Consider the following 17,257-nt stretch of genomic DNA (forward strand, 5'->3'; position numbering starts at 1 on the left):
CACTCTTTCTTTTCTTATTTCTAACAAAACTGAAAAACTAATTAGGTCGTGATTGGGAGTAGTCGCTATCAGCACGGTCAATAAATTCGATTCGATAAGTTTCTTCGGAAGTCCGATTTGGGATAATTACTTCTAAAATGAACATATACAGAAACTAAGAATAATAATATAATTTATTAAAATTTACTTTACTAGAAAACATTTATAGTTTCAATTAGTAGTAGATATTTCATTATCACTCTTTTACTAAACAGGCGACTCCTCCTTCAACCACGATGGTTAATTTTCACGCCCTAATTCGTTTTCACTCTGTTATATTCTTTGGATCTAAATATCTCCGAGCTTAGAAATACTGCGCCCTCCTGTAAGATATTAAGATCCGATTACCATAGCATTGGTTATTTAAAAGATAGTCATCCGTTTAAGGTACTATTGTCCCAAATTAGAATTCTATTTGCGAATATATTGGACGGCTACTGAGCGACCACGGTGGTCTAGTGGCTAGCACGCGTGCATTTGGTTCACGGTGTCCCTTGGTTAGAAATTTGAACGTATTATGGTTATTCGGATTCGACCTTATAGGTACATGTCTCATGTAGCCTTGCTGCTGAAACATTAAACTAGGAATGCAATGGATATACTCGATTGCAATGAAATGAGCTGAGCGAGCTTAAGCAACGTAATCAGTTTATTGTGACTTTTTAAAACAATCAGTATTTTTCATAACAATCGCACAATTCTTCGTCTTGACCTTTTGTTCCGGCTAAAAAAAGTTTAAAAAATCGTTAATTTGTTTTTAAATTGTGATTAAAATTGTAAATTTTTACGCTAAAAAAATAAAAGGGCTTCGCCGGAATTTTTGAAAATCACGCGCAGATTTTAATTGTTGACAAAAAAATCACGTGAAAACTTTTTCCCCATGTTAAGTCTATGGAAGCGTTTTTCGGTGATTATTCCTCGATGGTACATCGGATTTTTGATTTCGACCTATGTTCTCACTCAGCACGACATACTCTATCAGCGTGCTAAGTTTGGTTGAGATCGGCCAAACGGTCTAGGAGGAAGCGTTTTTCGGTGATTATTCCTCGATGGTACATCGGATTTTTGATTTCGACCTATGTTGTCACTCAGCACGACATACTCTATCAGCATGCTAAGTTTGGTTGAGATCGGCCAAACGGTCTAGGAGGAAGCGTTTTTCGGTCATTATTCCTCGATGGTACATCGGATTTTTGATTTCGACCTATGTTGTCACTCAGCACGACATACTCTATCAGCGTGCTAAGTTTGGTTGAGATCGGCCAAACGGTCTAGGAGGAGTTCGCGGACAACCAAACGGCTAACCCGAGTATTAGAGCTTCGCTCGCTCAGCTCAACTTAGAAAAATCGATGGCTACTTCTTATAGGTGGGGATCCCGATTTTTGGAACTTTACAAAACTTGTTTTTACTGCTAGAAACTATTGTTTCTCTTCCTCAATAAATGAGGCAATTTATTTTTAATTTTTTTAGGTGGAATAATTTTAGAAAAGTATGTCTGGCTACGATGATTCTGAAATGGAAGTGGATGATCAGAGCGAGGATGGTGAATTGAAGAAAAGCCCTCCGATGAAGTCCCCGATTTATATCAAAGATAAGGAAGAGCTGGATTTTAGGTAAATCGAACACATTTCTATTTTCCTTTTATTTGTAATATACAATAATGTATTTTGGTATGCATTCCGATCTTCCTAGGCGTATCGAATTTGGGATAATCTAGAAGTTAAGTTATTGAATGATAGGTACCGACTCAAATATTCATGATAAATATTTGCGATTTATACATATATATATAATAAAGCTGTTGGTGAGCACATTTTTAGTTTTATTAATACAGGGTGGCCCAAAAGTAGGTATACAGTACCGTACTGATCAGCTCATTGCATTTTATATCATTTCTGATTGTTATCCATCAGGTAGACTTAGTTTCTTTTTGTTCTTAATGTGTTTGTACTTAGATCTTAAGCTCGGAAGAGCCGAAGCAAATAAACCCATAAACTAGAATGTTATACTTGGTCATTGCAGGGATATATACCTACTTTTGGGCCATCCTGCACTATTAGTGATTGGCTCTGTAACCACAAAACAAAAAGAAAATAACTCTTTATGATGAGATGAAGTTTCATGAGCATCTCGCACACAAGAACGAGAAACAAGCATACATATAGCCAAATTTTGATGAGTTCATATTTAAAAACGAGATTTACCAATAGTTAAAAGGAATGTTACATTTATATGTGAGTTTTTTTGTATATGAGAACAATTATTTTTGATATATTTATTTATTAAATATTAAAATAATTACGTATATTTGGGAAAATATGTGCGTAACAGTTACACACACACACACACACACACACACACACACACATATATATATATATATATATATATATATATATTAAATTTTTAGTTACGTTAATTTTGAATGCTGCATCCAGGGTGCGAAATCATAACACTAGGGGGCGTTTGTATATCTGTGGGGGAGGAGAACAAAGATGTAAAAGAAACCACATTGGAGTGTTTCGACATGGTAATTCACCTTCTTGAGCACCGTTTCTGCTGACCTCCAAGAACTGAAATACATAGAATTAGCCTGAATTTACTTTTGTGCCTGGAAAACCTGGTAAAAGCCTGAAATTTAACTGGAAACCAGGATTTTTCTCAAAGTTACCATTCTTTGTACTTACTTTTCTTAAGGAATTATGTTTTGTGAGTACACGGATTTCAACCACGGAGATACTTGAGCTGAGTCTGTCGTTGCTTTCACTTGCTAGTTACAGGCTTTCCTTTGACAGAGTTCTCACAGACCTGCAAAATCTTCAGCTGAAATTTCTATCGTTATTTTGCGCGAGAATTGGAAACATGCTTTTTGTTAGAGGTACATCTCAAGTAATATGGAAAACATTTTTCTTTTTTTGATTTACGTATATTAATGAAGATATAGTAATACCGGTATTTGATTTCCCGGATTCTAAGATGGGAAAAAAGGCCTTTGAAAGTATGACATGAAGATTAATGGTCCATTTAAGACAGAATGCAGACTATGTAAAACTGAACTTGACGTTTCAGATGTGGGAGCTGGCTCGCTGAAGTCTCATATGAAAAGAAAAAAATATAAAATAACTGTTAGTACATAGTGTTCAAGTTCGAGTATTTTACAGTTTTCGTATAGTGCTAGTATCAAATCCTCTAATTCTACGGAACAGATGACTGGCACATCATTGTCTGATTCTATTGTTACAGAAATGTGACAGTGCTACTAGCCCAGCAAAAACTAATTGTGTATTGAGTGAGTGCCAGGATTATACATAAATAGATACCAAAGATACTTCTGATTTCAATAAATGTCTCGTGGAGTTTGTATGACCCCCCCCCCCAAACAAAAGTACGGCATTTCGATGTATTTTATCAATAGTAAACATTATTGAAACGAAACAATATTTAGAATTTTTCTTGATTGCAATTGCATAACATTAATAACAAACTATAAAAAAATCACAAAAGAAACATTCTTTAAAATAAGTTGGTTTTGTGGTATAATCTCTGAGTAATGAATGGGGCATTTAGGTCTGAATATGATGCGAATAATATACGGGAGTGAAACGTGATAACCCACAAATATGTGTTCATCTAGATTTTACGAACACTTACACTTTTACGAACATTTTTCTTGTTTTGGTTTAAACCAGTTGGTTAAAAAAAAAAAAAAAAAAAAATATCCTGGTGAGTACATAATCAAAGATCATGTGACGAAAACTGAAATAATTTGGATTTCAAATAAGGTTTTAACTCAGTCGTCTGCCAGAATCTAAGCCAATGGTGTCGAATTACTTCTCTTATTGTTTCCTGATTGTCAAACTGCTTAATTAAATGCAGTTACATAAAGACGAAACGTTATATTTACCACTTTTAGATTGGGTCCGTATATCCAGAAGACGTTACTTCAGACCTACGCAAGTATGAATATTTCGCAGTGTCTCTCGAATGGACTTAGTTCATTTCTGGGACAGTGAAGAAAACAGTGTCGACGCGACATTTAATGTGTGTATTCTACTACCCAAAATTTGCAGAATGCATTTTTAATACCTGATGTATCAAAAGCCTGCGCAATTGACCAACTTCATTAAAAGATACGAAAAAATGGAAAGATTTTCAGTATAAAATGGTGCAGCAGCGGTTTGGGTTTCACACTATTCGAACAAACGTCAGGACATGCAAGTATGACACGCTAAACATGCACACTGTTGTGTGAAGAAACCTACAATACCTCAAATACATTGTCCAACAATACTGTATTGTTGGTATTGTGAATACTTCAAAGGAACAGCTTGCTGAACTGGCAACGTTGCGTTTTCATTTAACATAGGGCACCTTAACGTCCAAACATTAAGTGAAATTAGAAAATTCTGCCATTTTAGATTGAGAACCTTTATTTTCAACAGCTTTCCTCCCTTTTTATTTTTATTATTTATCTTTCTTAGTACATTTTATGCAAACTATGACTATGACCTGGGTTCGGAAGTACACTCGTCTACTCTTCTTTTCCCTTATGACGTCTTAATTTGACCCAGCAACCAAGATTTGAACTTTTGATTTTTTTTTGTTTTTGTTAAATGTAAAACTTGTAGCTATTTTCAATGCTTATTTTACATAAATTTATAGTCATTTTAAAGAGATTTTCAGCATTTTTTTAAATGTCGATTTTAAAGAAAGGACCGTACAAAAAGCATTGTATTTCTTCTTCTGTCCGATTTGGATGATTTTTGGATATGTTGTAGCTGAGGATCCCCCGGTCAATTGCTTATATGGGGCCAACTGCCTATGACCGACCCTGGGACTTCCAGAGATCATCAAAGGCCATACAACGAAAGTTGGCAGAACTGGTTCAAACTTGGCATACAAAAAAATATTTGTGTTATTCTGGGCTGCGGAAAATGATTATTGTCCACGTAACTAACCGTGTGATCTCCAAAGAGCACCAGACCGGTTCCACTTGAAGACAAGGTACAACGTGACGTGCAATATACATTTGAGGTTCATTTAGGGGAGGCTGGTATTGTACGTGCGCGAATGTTCTCCTGGTTCTCAGGTTCTATCAAATATCAACTTGGATTGCAATTAAAGAACCCAGCTACCTGCACTCCGAAGACGACACCGGGGGAATTATTCGAAGATCCAGTATTAGGTTGGTACTACACGTGCAAAAACAGAGCCAGAACTATTGTCTGCTGCGCGCACGTTGCTAGTGTGCTGTGGTACATGGGTTACGCCAGACATGTATCAAGTATTCACTATTCCAGCAATAGACTTCTGTCTACGTTTGCTGGAGAACGTGACTTCTCCATTATTATTAAAGGAGGCGAGGTTGAAAGTTCTGGTTTTAAAGGTACTGAGTTTGAGCCTGACGACTAATTGTACGGCATCACCAAGGCATAAAATCATGTTGCAAGGCGGAGCAACCGGCTGCCTTAGTTAGCAAATGCGCCGAGGGAACATTCATGGTTTCTTGCTTTCCACATACATATCGGAAGGAGAAAGTCATCTGCTAGCTCGGAGGCCGGGGGTATGGAAAGTACTGGAGCAGCGTGAGGAGAGGGGTAACAGTTTCGACAAAACCCGTTATGTGACCTTTGGTGACCTCTTGAGGCCACAGGGTTGGTCATAGAGAGTTGGCCCCATATAAACAATTGACTGAGAGTTCTCAGCTACAACATATCGAATAATCACCCAAATCGGACAGACGAGGAAATGCAATACTTTTTGCACGGGGTCCTTTATAATTAACTAACTAACTATATGGCCTATATAACCTTGAGGTTCAGTGCCGCGTTCACGAAAGCTCTCCATTGACTTCTGTCCTTAGCCAACTGGATCCAGTCTCTACTTTTTATTTTTTTTCTGTGAGATCCATCTTAATATTATCCTCCCATCTGTGCCTAGGTCTTCCTAATGGTCCATTTTCGATTGGACTTCATTTAAAACTTCGAGAAGCTTTCATCTTTTCTTCCATTCAGGTTCCATGAACTGTCCACCTTAGCCTCTTAGACTTGATGACTCCAACAGTGTTCGGTAAACGGTATAAATTATGTAGTTCCTCGTTATGAAGTTTCCACCATTCCCGTTCCCTTTGGGTCTGAATATTCGTCTCAAGATCTTGTTCTCAAATACTTTCAGTCTACGTTCTTCCCTCAGAGTAAGTGACAATGTTGTGCAACCATGCAGGACAGCAGGGCATGATTATCTTTTTATATTATTCTAAAGCATACAAAAAATTTGTCGAGAATTCAGAGATGTATATTAAAAATGATGTTCGCACATTTTGGAACTTTATTAAATACAATAAAACTTTAAAATATATATATATATATATATATATATATATATATATATATATATATATATCATACCCGCAACTTATGACTGTAAATGGAAAGGAATTAACAGATAATAAGATAATAGCTAATGAATTTGCCATTTATTTTAAGTCTGTGTTTTCAAATGTTAAACATAGCTATAACCGTGATGATAATGATAATAATATGCAAGCAAATAAGGTACTTACTTTAGACTTAATTCCTATAGATGAATACCAAGCAGCAATAAAGAAACCAAGGAAATCTTGTGGTATTGATAGTATTCCTCCTTATATACTTAAAACATGTGCAGAAATTCTTAGATATCCTTTATGTTATATATTGAATTTGATCATTAAGAAAGAGTCGTTTCCAAATATATGGAAAATGTCAAGAATTACACCTATAATTTAAAAAAGAAACGATACGGTGATTGAAAATGATAGACCTATTTCCATTATTTGTGTCCTAGCTAAAATATTGGAACATATAATATGTGCAAGAATATTTAATCATATGCGAAGTTATATATGTGTAAATCAGCACGGTTTTATACCAGGTAGTTCGACAATTATCAACCTTATAAATTTTACTGAAGATATATATGAGGCTTTAGATCTCCAGAGATGTATAGATAGTATATTAGTATATACAGTATATATATATATATATATATATATAAATATTAATTTCACCAAAGCATTTGATAAAATAAATCATAATATCTTATTAAACAGATTATCTAGCTTTGGACTTAATCGGTCTTTTCTACGGTTAGTTGCTTCGTATCTCTCAGAAAGGAAAAAATATGTTACATATAGACAAGCTTCATCATTCTAATATGAATTCAGGTGTACCGCAAGGGTCAAATTTAGGACCACTATTATTTATTATATATGTAAATGATCTCCCAGCAAAAATAAAATATTCTACATGTACTGTGTATGCTGACGATATAAAATTATATAAAATAACTTTAAAAGAAAGTGGTATGAAAAATTTACAAGAAGATATAAATGCCATATTTGAATGGAGTAATGATAATTATTTAGAATTAAATGTAAACAGATGTCTTTATGTAAGGTTTGGAACTTATAAAAACGTAAAAAACTACAAGTATTGCTTGAATAATGTTGAACTTGAAAAGAAACATCAAGTTAAAGATCTTGGTGTATTATCTTTGATAGTAAGATGTCGTTTAATGTTTATATTCAAATTATTATGGCAGAGACTTATAAAAAATTAGGTTTCGTTATTATTAACACAAGAAATTTTACAAATTTGGAGGCTATTATACAATTGTATTATAATCCTGTTAGAACTAAACTGGAGTATGGGTCAATAATATGGTCACCGAATTATACTTCTTGTCAGGGACAAATAGAAAACATTCAGAAAGAAAAAAAAAATACGTTTCCATTTTTTAATAAGAAATACAATGTCATCGTAGAGAATGGGAATTTCTTATAATGAAATATTACAGGAATTTCAGTTTATCCCCTTACATAAAAGGCGCAAAATACTTGAACAAATATTTCTTTATAAATTTAAATGCAGGTCAATGTAACTTAAGAACACGGAACTTTCTCATAAATAAATTACCTAAGACAAACCGTTATAAAAATTCACCACTGTTTAGAATATTAAGCGACTACAATGAAATGGTAAGAAATCATGATTTGGACTTCAGTTTCAATGTAAACAAATACAATATAGTTATGCAAAACGCATTAAAAATGTAAATTAATTCCAATACGTAGCTGCAAATTTATAAATCTATATATGAAATTTAAATATGTAAATAGCGTAAAACACGTATATGTGTGTAGGTGTAGTATTTATATATGAACTATTTATCAAACAATATATGTGTGTAAATAGATGTGAAATTGTATTTATATATTTATGAATATTATTTTTTCATAATATTTGTAAAATTCTTTATGTGTATATATTATGTGTATTTTTCTCTTTGTTTAAGTTAAAATTGTAAATCAACTATAGTAAAAGCTATAATTGGGAGTGATCGTCCCTTTTGGAGTTAGATATTATTTTTAAATAAATAAATATTTGAAGCTTCAAATTCCGATGACAGCAGATTTTGAACTAAATAATAACACGAATTTCCTGCTTTTAGTCGACATTTAATTTCTTTGTGAATATGGTTTTGGTCTGTTAATATTGAGTCGAGATGATGATGAGGCTAACAACCTCATCCTGTGCACAAGACACTTGTTCGGGAACATTCACAGAAAGAAATTTTAGTTTTAATATTGATCTTAAAGAAATTTTTACGATTTTTAGTACCATGCTATCAATGACATCTGCATGTGAAGAGATGAAAATTTTTTGTTTTAGTTTCGGATTCTAATTTCGATGATCACCTATTTGTTATATTGATTCGGAACATGTCATAAAAAATAAAACTTAATATATAATAAGACTTTACTTTAGTTTTATTTTCTCTTTTTATTTTTAGCTTGTCTTCCGATGAAGTGGATACGGCTGATTCATTGGATATCAAACCCCCACAGGCAGCAGTCCATCACAAAGATCGTATACGAAGACATGATAAAAATCGGGAGAGGCGATCCCATAAAGATTCCCATCGAAAACGTCACCATCAGATACGGGAGGAAAGGCATCGCAGAGAAGAGCGTCACAGAGAAAAGAGGCATCATAGGTAACATCCAAAGTATAGCAAATCTCTCACTAACATATTTTATTTAATTTAGCTTTCTACCAGTTCATCCATAATATGTGGATTTAATAATATTTGTGAAAGGACACTCATTGTTTGCTTAAAAGATATTTATCGTTAGTGGTTTAACTGTACAACTCGATAAAACAGCCCAGGAATTTAAGATTAATTATTTATTAATGCAATTTTGAAACGTGGGGTTCCGTAGTTTGGTGGTTAGAGCGTCGGACTCACGTCCGCGTGGTCTCGGATTCGATTTCCGCCAGTGCATCCCAATTTTCGGTGTCCACCCAGTGTCGTGAATACAAAACGTGACGGCTGCTCGATCCAGAAAGCTCGTAATACGCGTGTAAGAGCGACGTAACGCACTGAACACGTGTTCGTCATTAGTTTGGACGCAGTTCAATCGATCGCTAATAGATGGCGTTCAAGCTGCTCAAACCCAGAAAGAACTGTCGTGCCAGTGGTTAGTTAGTTGATTTGAAGTATGTATGTATATATGTTATGACAGCATCGTTTACAAATCATCATCCTACTTATAACACTAAGGAGAGTTGAGGGTCACGATGGCATAGTGGTAGACTGTTCATCTCTAATGCGAGGGATCTTGATTTGATCCCAGTCCATATGCAGGGTGTCCACATTCTGGAAAGTCAAGGAAGTAAAAATGTATCAGGTTAAGTTATGGAAATTGCAGCTTGGTCTGAGAAAAGTCGACTTAAGTCCTTTGTTCAGTTATTGAATTTATGAAATCGGCCTAATGCATATGTTTGTAAATTTACATTCTTTTTGGATTAAAGGAAATTGTAAACGAAAGAAACAGAAATGAAGGGAGAACAAGGCCTTCTATGGGGAAGGTGGAGACTGGATTTCTTTCTTTTTTCTTATTTTAAATTATGCAATGGTCAGGGAAATCTGGAACTTTGGTTATGGAAAGTTAGGGATTTTTTTCGCCAAATGGTCTGAACACCCTGATATGAGTCTGTTGTGGACAGCATCGTGTTTGTGGGTTTTCTGGGTTCTCTACGTTTCTCCTCCTTTCTCATTCCCCGAGTCACACTATGATGAAAAAAAAAAAAAAAAAAATTAAAATAAAAATAAAACACCTCCACTAATCCATATTGGTTTTAAGAAGACGGAAAGTTACATCAAGATTAGTGAACGAAATAATTCTTCTACATAGGGCTGAAAAATAAAAATAACATCTTCAACACGTAATGAATGTGGGCGTGCATTTTACACACATCGCACACCCGATAGAAGACTGTTACAAGTCAAAAATACACATTTGTGGGAAGTCACAGTGATCACTCCCTGGAATATTGGTATTTCTGCCATCTAGGGGTTAATTTGTTCAGTTACGTTTCTGGGAAAATACCACCAGATATAGCTTGCTTCCCTCTCTGTATTCTCTTTTGAGCGATGATACCTCAAAATTTCGATTTTTTGAATTGTGACACTCTTCCATCGGGTGTGCGACATGATCATTGTAGGGGGAGCCAATTGTTTGGATTACCTTTTACATAGTAAGGGAAATTTTTTCAAGCTAATAATACGTTACTTTATATAAAAAATTGAAATGTCCACTGATGCTAAAACAGTGAGCATGGGAAGGTCTCAATATACAACATTCATTAAGCCTGATTAATCCTCCTCAAAGGATTACTCGTGTATTTAACCGAAATATAGGAAAGCTAAGTGTGCATTAAAGAATACAAATAGGCATGCACTTTAGTTATATTGAAGCATGTATTCCATACGTTGCATCAATCAGTAATTTGTCTTTATGCAAGGTAGCCCAAAAGTAAGTATACAGTACCGTACTGATTAGCTCATTTTACTAGTACCTTAAGTTCGGAACAGCCGAAGCAAATAAACCTATAAACCAGAATGTTATATTTGACCAATGTAGGGGTGTATACTTACTATTGGGCCACTCTGTATTTATAGTGTTTGTGGTGGACAAACACCGTGTTCGTGGGTTTTCTCGAGGTTCTCCCGTTTCCTCCCATTTTCTTCATTCCACCATTTCACTCATCTCTCATCATCACCGTCTTCTTTAGCCTAACCGGCATAACCTTGGGATGTAAATCTTAAAGATTTCACTTCATTTCATTTCTGTATTTATAGTAACATAATTTTATATATCATTTGATGCTTTTCTTTCCAGGGAGAGACGCGATGCCCGAAGCAAGCGGGAGAGAGATGTGGGTAGGGAAAGGGAGAAGGAACGACCGGTAGAAGATTTACGTGGACGACTGAGTCGAGAAAAACACGAGCGACGAACGACCGAGAGACCCAAAGTCGAAAGAGTTAAAGTGGAGAGACCAGCGAAGGAAGCGCCTACACGACGGGCGGTACCAGAAGAAACGGCCAAAGATAAAGCTGAACGGATAGAAACTGAGAAGAGGAAAGAAAGATTATTGTTGGCTGGTAAGTGTGGCTTTTTCTTAAAATTTTATTGTCGTGTGTTACAGCATTTTTCATTCTATTGTAACATTAAGAAATTCGATTTTGATTTGTCCCGAGCAGAATATGGAAAACGCCACGTGAGAAGGGTTTTACGTCTCGAGACCAATATTTATAGCAGAACCATTCATTTTCTTAAATTCAGATTGTACTTTTTTCTTTTTTTTTCTTTTCTTTTTTTTTAATGTTAAGTGCATATTAATTTTATACGCATCCTCTTAATGCATTCAAGAGTGTTATAAGAAAGCGCTAGAATATCAGAAGTCTATTTACAGAGTTATTGTATAAAATATCCTTTGCTCATCGCATTTTAGATTTTGGAATTCAGATCTCTTTTAGAGAGAAATAGAAATAGAATTCAGCAATTTCCAACACTGGCAGAGGTAGGGGAGACCCTTTAAGTGGATAGGAAAGTGGGTTAAAGGTATGGGGTGGGGCTGGATTAGAGCTTGATAGCACTGAATAGGGAAAAGTTGAAGGAGAAAAATTGCGCTGACGCAAGTCATAAGATTTTATTTTTCGACACTGGTTTATAACGACCACTAAATGTGTATTAATATGAAAAACACCAGTTTGTAATTAGCTTAATGCTTGTTTTGCATATTTTATATGTCGTTATAGCCTTCAGTCCGTATATTTATATAATCTAGATTACTGTTTTATCAAAATCCATCTAAATACTTCATTTAGATATTACCCTTTTTTTTTATTGTAGTACGTAATAAATTAAACATTTTCACACTTTTAAATATTGTACATGGATATATATCACAAGATGGATTCTCTATATATTATATGTTTTCCGTTGCCATGACGACTTACAAAACATGTCATATCACTATTACAACAGAACATCAATCATAATAACAGAAAAGAAATTACATCTATTTCTCTTTATATTTTTTCTTCTTCCTTTGGACAGCTTATGCATATTTTAAAAGCACATTTTGCCCGTAAATACAAATTATTGTATAAAAATTACACAATACCGTTACAGGTTCCATATACGGGAGACACCGTAGTCTAGGACTAGAGCGTTTGACTCATGCCGCGGGATCCCGGGCTCAGTCCCGGCCGGTACTTCTCCTATTTTCGGCGTCCACCCAGCGTCATGAGGCAAAACTGGGAACGCACGTGAATAAAAGATGTGACGGCCACTAGGTCTAGGAAGCTGCCGATACGGCGACGCGTCGCGCTGACCACGTCGGCGTCGTCGGCGTTCGTTGCTAGGTTGGACATACTTCCACCAATCGTTAACAGTCGGCATGGAGCGGCCCAGATTCACAAATCGGACCTTTGCGCCACGTGATTTGGTTTGGTTCCATATTCCCTGAGAACAGATATTTCTGAATAATCATCTGTATCGGTCGTCTTATTCTGGCACCAACAGATTGCGAATTTTACATGTTTTTATTGCTTCTTAAATATTTTATTCATAGCAGGTGCACACTCTAAGAATGTTTAATAAGTTAAATATTTAAGAACAGTGTAAAATTGTAAAATTCGCAATTCGTTGCTGCCGAAGAAGGTTGGTTAATCATTGAAATATTTCAGATGCTTATTCACAAAGATCAGTCCTCAGGTAATCTGGAGGTGAGTGTTAAAAATAGCCTGACTATGAGTTTTCAGTCCTTTTCATTATGCTGGTGTGTTACATCCTTTAGTTTGAAGCTGGGGTAGGTGCAATGGTTCTGTAATCAGCTCTCGTGGAAGCGAAATAGTGTGATGAGAAATGGCCTTTGCAGAGATTTGGTGTTGCATGATGGTTTTGTGCACCCGCCAACTGCACCGGTATCAATCCCTGGTTGCGTTGTGAGACTTATTACTATTGAGATCCATCCTTCCAAAACCGGATGTTGCTAAGGACGCGCAATTTAAAAATCTCAAGCAATTTATTTAAAGGTAATTGATCAAATACATTCGCATAATCAATTTCGTTATTTAGTGGGAAAACAGATGATAAGCGTTAATAATTTTTTTGTATGGAGGAAAGCCTTTTACCATTTTGCCGTCCCGAAAACGTTATACAAAAGAATTTAATTTTGAGTAACTCAGCATTTACTATTGATAGAGTTTAGTTACTACAAAGGGAAGTGCGGGGTGTTCATATGAACCTAACAATTCTGAATATTACACAAAGAATGAAAAAGTGAATGACTGGACTAGGGCTCGAACCCGGGATTGCAATCATACTGTGCCGATGCTTTAACTACTTCGCTACCCAGTGCGCCTTACCAAAACAGCCACACATTCTCTCACTCAAACACCGTGTGCGTGGGTTTTCTCGGGGTTCTTCCGTTTCCTCCCACTTGCTTTATTCCACCATTTCATTCATTTCTCATAATCACCGTCTCCTTTAGCCTAACCGGCATAACCGTGGTACGTAAAACTCAAAGATTTCATTTCATTCTCTCACTCCTGAAGTCGGTGCTCTCTACTCAAACCACATGGCTTGTACCACAGCCTAGCTATTGTTCTTCTACAACCCAGTGTGCATATATTGAAAACACCTTTTGACGGCTATGAAACAGGGTGTCTATCGGTCACGAAAGTCGCGAAAGTCATAAAAAAGTTACGAAATCAGAAAATGGTCATGAAAGTCAAGAAATTTAGCCTTTGGGTCACGATTTTTTTTTTTTTTTTTTTTTTTTTATCTGTACAAATATAAGTATAGACTGGAAAATTTTGTTCTATAAAACGTCAAAATTTACCACCAAAAATGTCTGTGGTGTGCTTTAGACGCTACCAAAACGCAAGCGAAGCACGCTTCTATCGCATGCATTAAAATTTGGCCCAGTTCGTACCCAGATCACTCTCGAGAATGTTACTAAATTTTGTGGTTTGGGAAAGAAAAGGTCACGAAAAAGTCACGAAATTTCATTTTGGAATTTTAGTAGGCTGTGATACAAGCCATATGGTCTGAGTAGAGAGCACGGAGTACACGAATGAGAGAGATTGTTTGGTTGTTTTGAAAAGTGGGCTGGGTGGCGTAGTGGTACGGTGCGGTAATGCATCGGTACGAGTAATGCATCGGTACGGTATGTCGAAGATCTCAGTTCTCGGTCCAGTAATTCATTTTTTTTTTTTTTTCACTCTCTGTGTGTTATTGAATTTGCACGTACAAAGGATCTGGTGTGTAAATAAATTTGGTTATTTTCTCCTTTCATTAATATAATTCTGAATATCTTTAGATCAGCGATGAAAGTTTAAATGTTTATATTCTGAATTTCTTATTATTATTCCGAACTTGTTCGTATATTTAACCCAGAAATTAACTTCCTTGAGGATATCTCAAATGAACGCTTTAACTCTTTTCTTATTTCTGAGGCAACTGTTCTTTGAAATATTCTGTGACTCACTGATTTTCTCGTTGGAGAAGACCTACCAAGTCGTTAGATCCCAATTTTATAGGTTCATCCACCTTCCTTCATGAGCGGAAAAGCATCTCACTGAAAAGGCAGACATGTGGTCTGAGTAGAGAGCACCGACTGCAGGAGTGAGGGAGTGTTTGGCTGTTCTGGGAAGCAGACTGTGTGGCGTACTGGTTAACGCATCGGCACGGTCCAGTCAGGGCATTTTTTTCGCTCTTTGTAAGTTATCTCACTGAAAAGTTTAAAATTGCAGTGTAGTTCATGTTGCATAAGGTCCAGGAGGCTGACATGACTCTTCTCTTTCTAATATTACCATGGTGCGTGATGGTGCTCCACTTCCAAGTTATCGCCACTCTGAGCAACTTGCATTAAATTCTTTAAAAAGATTTCAACGTATCTGAACATATAACAGCACCTCACCCTCGAGTTATGCTCGTCTTTGACTGTTGTATCAGCAATTATGCGCATGAATTCTTTTAAACGTTTCAACGAATGCAAAACTATAGAAGGTGTTAACAAAAATTTGTCACAATACTTTGAAATAGATTGCTCACATAAAATAAGAAAAAAGTTCATATGGAATTGTCGTCGGAAGTGCATAGTTTCACAGTTATAGGATGCCAAAAACGTGAAGAAATGAACTTTACAGGTCCATCGATTGTAGTCGGGTCAAGACATTACTGAGGAACTAATATGTAAACTATCCAAATATCAATCTTTCAGAATCTCCGGTACTTACACAATCATTTTCAGGGAGGCTGTTTCGGAGTACTTGATCACTGTCCATCTACCTCTCTAAAAATTGGTATGCAAGTACTGTATCATTCTTAAACATGCATATTTGGATAATTTACTTACCAGTTTCTCAGTGATGTCTTGACCCGGCTACGATAGGTCCCATAGTGGAGCTATGAACTTCTAAAGTTCACTTGTTTCTCATTTTCGGCACCATATGACTCCGTAACTATCCACTTTCGAGCACATGTCCATATGAACTTTTTTTTTCTTTCTTATTTTGATGTAAGAAATCTGTTCCCAAAATATTGACACATTTTTGTAACAACACTCAGTTCTAACTTGACTAAAATCAGTCTTCACGCAAAAGATTCACAAAATAAATAATTGTAATTCGAAAATATTATTGCAGTATAATTCGTGAATGAGGTGAACCCGTGAATAAGTGCTTCACAATAATTAATACAATGAATTAGCTGTGCGGCATTGCTTTAACTTGCTGTAAGTAGTTAAGTGTACACATTGTTTAAGGGCGTGAATGTTATACCGCTGGTGGCGCCGTCGTGAGCAAAGATAGGAATTACGTGCTTCCACTGGACTACTCTGTGCTACAATAGATTAAAATCTTTGATATTCAACAGACTGAGAAATTGTGCTTTAGAGATTTCAAGAGCGACAGTTAACTCCATTCCACCTGTATTATCTCAAAACTAACTCATATTGTTGAAAAATTCTCATACTTGTCTACTCTCTGATGGGGACGTACAAATGTGTTACTTCTACTATGCGGTTTCATTTGTGTGTGCATGGCAACACTGCATTGAAACCCTCTACGAGATGTTGCTCTATTTATTTCAAAACTTCGTTTCCTTAAAATTTTGCGAATACTTTAAATCATCCTTTGAATGTTTTTAAGCCTTGCATTAAGTTCATTAACTGAAATCTCTCTTAACAGGCACCTCCACAATATGGATTTTTGTTTGTTTGTTTGTTTTGGTTCAAGCAAAGGGAACAGTGATTTCTGAAGGCGCAGCAACGATTTGTATTATTACGGGACAGAACCTTCCCGTGTCGAACATGGACAGTCTTCTTTACTCCTAATGTTTTTGTAACTTTATCATAACGGAGAGAAATTATTAACAATTCATACATATTTAAAGGGTTGAGTACTAGAGTAACCTATGTGCCACATTCGAGAAAAATTGGACTTAAAATCCAGTTTTCTCATAAAGTTTAACAGCGTAACAAGAAATCACCGCCCTTCCAGCACTGAAAGAATCATGTTTCCCTATAGGTTAATATCTCCTTGGGCAAAAAAATTGCATCCAGGGTTGGTTTGTGAACATAACTAACTGAATAAATACATAAATAATAATAATAATAATAATAATAATAATAATAATAATAATAATAATAATAATAATAATAATAATAATAATAAAACGCTTAGACGACTCTGACATTCAACCCTCCAATCTTTTACTTTAACACAATTAGTATATGAATTAACAGATTTTTACTGGAGTATGACATGTACTCGAGAAGAAAATATCATATGCAATATATTTCACAGTCCATATAAGTATAG

At 35.6% G+C, this 17,257-nt stretch overlaps 1 protein-coding gene across 4 annotated transcripts in view; it reads left to right on the plus strand.

Annotated features, from left to right (window-relative positions):
* Nucleotides 1-17,257, plus strand: part of Pitslre (cyclin dependent kinase 11B pitslre) — a 172,071-nt gene that overhangs the window by 10,750 nt on the left and 144,064 nt on the right. For all 4 annotated transcript variants that reach the window (XM_081741325.1, XM_081741329.1, XM_081741326.1 and 1 more), the window contains exons 2-4: nucleotides 1,511-1,653; nucleotides 8,873-9,076; nucleotides 11,265-11,527. In XM_081741325.1, coding sequence (XP_081597451.1) covers nucleotides 1,532-1,653; nucleotides 8,873-9,076; nucleotides 11,265-11,527 — 589 coding nt within the window. In that variant the 5' untranslated portion in view covers nucleotides 1,511-1,531. The remainder of the gene's footprint in view (nucleotides 1-1,510; nucleotides 1,654-8,872; nucleotides 9,077-11,264; nucleotides 11,528-17,257) is intronic.

Source organism: Thermobia domestica, chromosome 15, assembly GCF_964235325.1.
Source record: "Thermobia domestica chromosome 15, izTheDome1.hap1.1, whole genome shotgun sequence".
Classification (NCBI taxonomy): Eukaryota; Metazoa; Arthropoda; class Insecta; order Zygentoma; family Lepismatidae; genus Thermobia; species Thermobia domestica.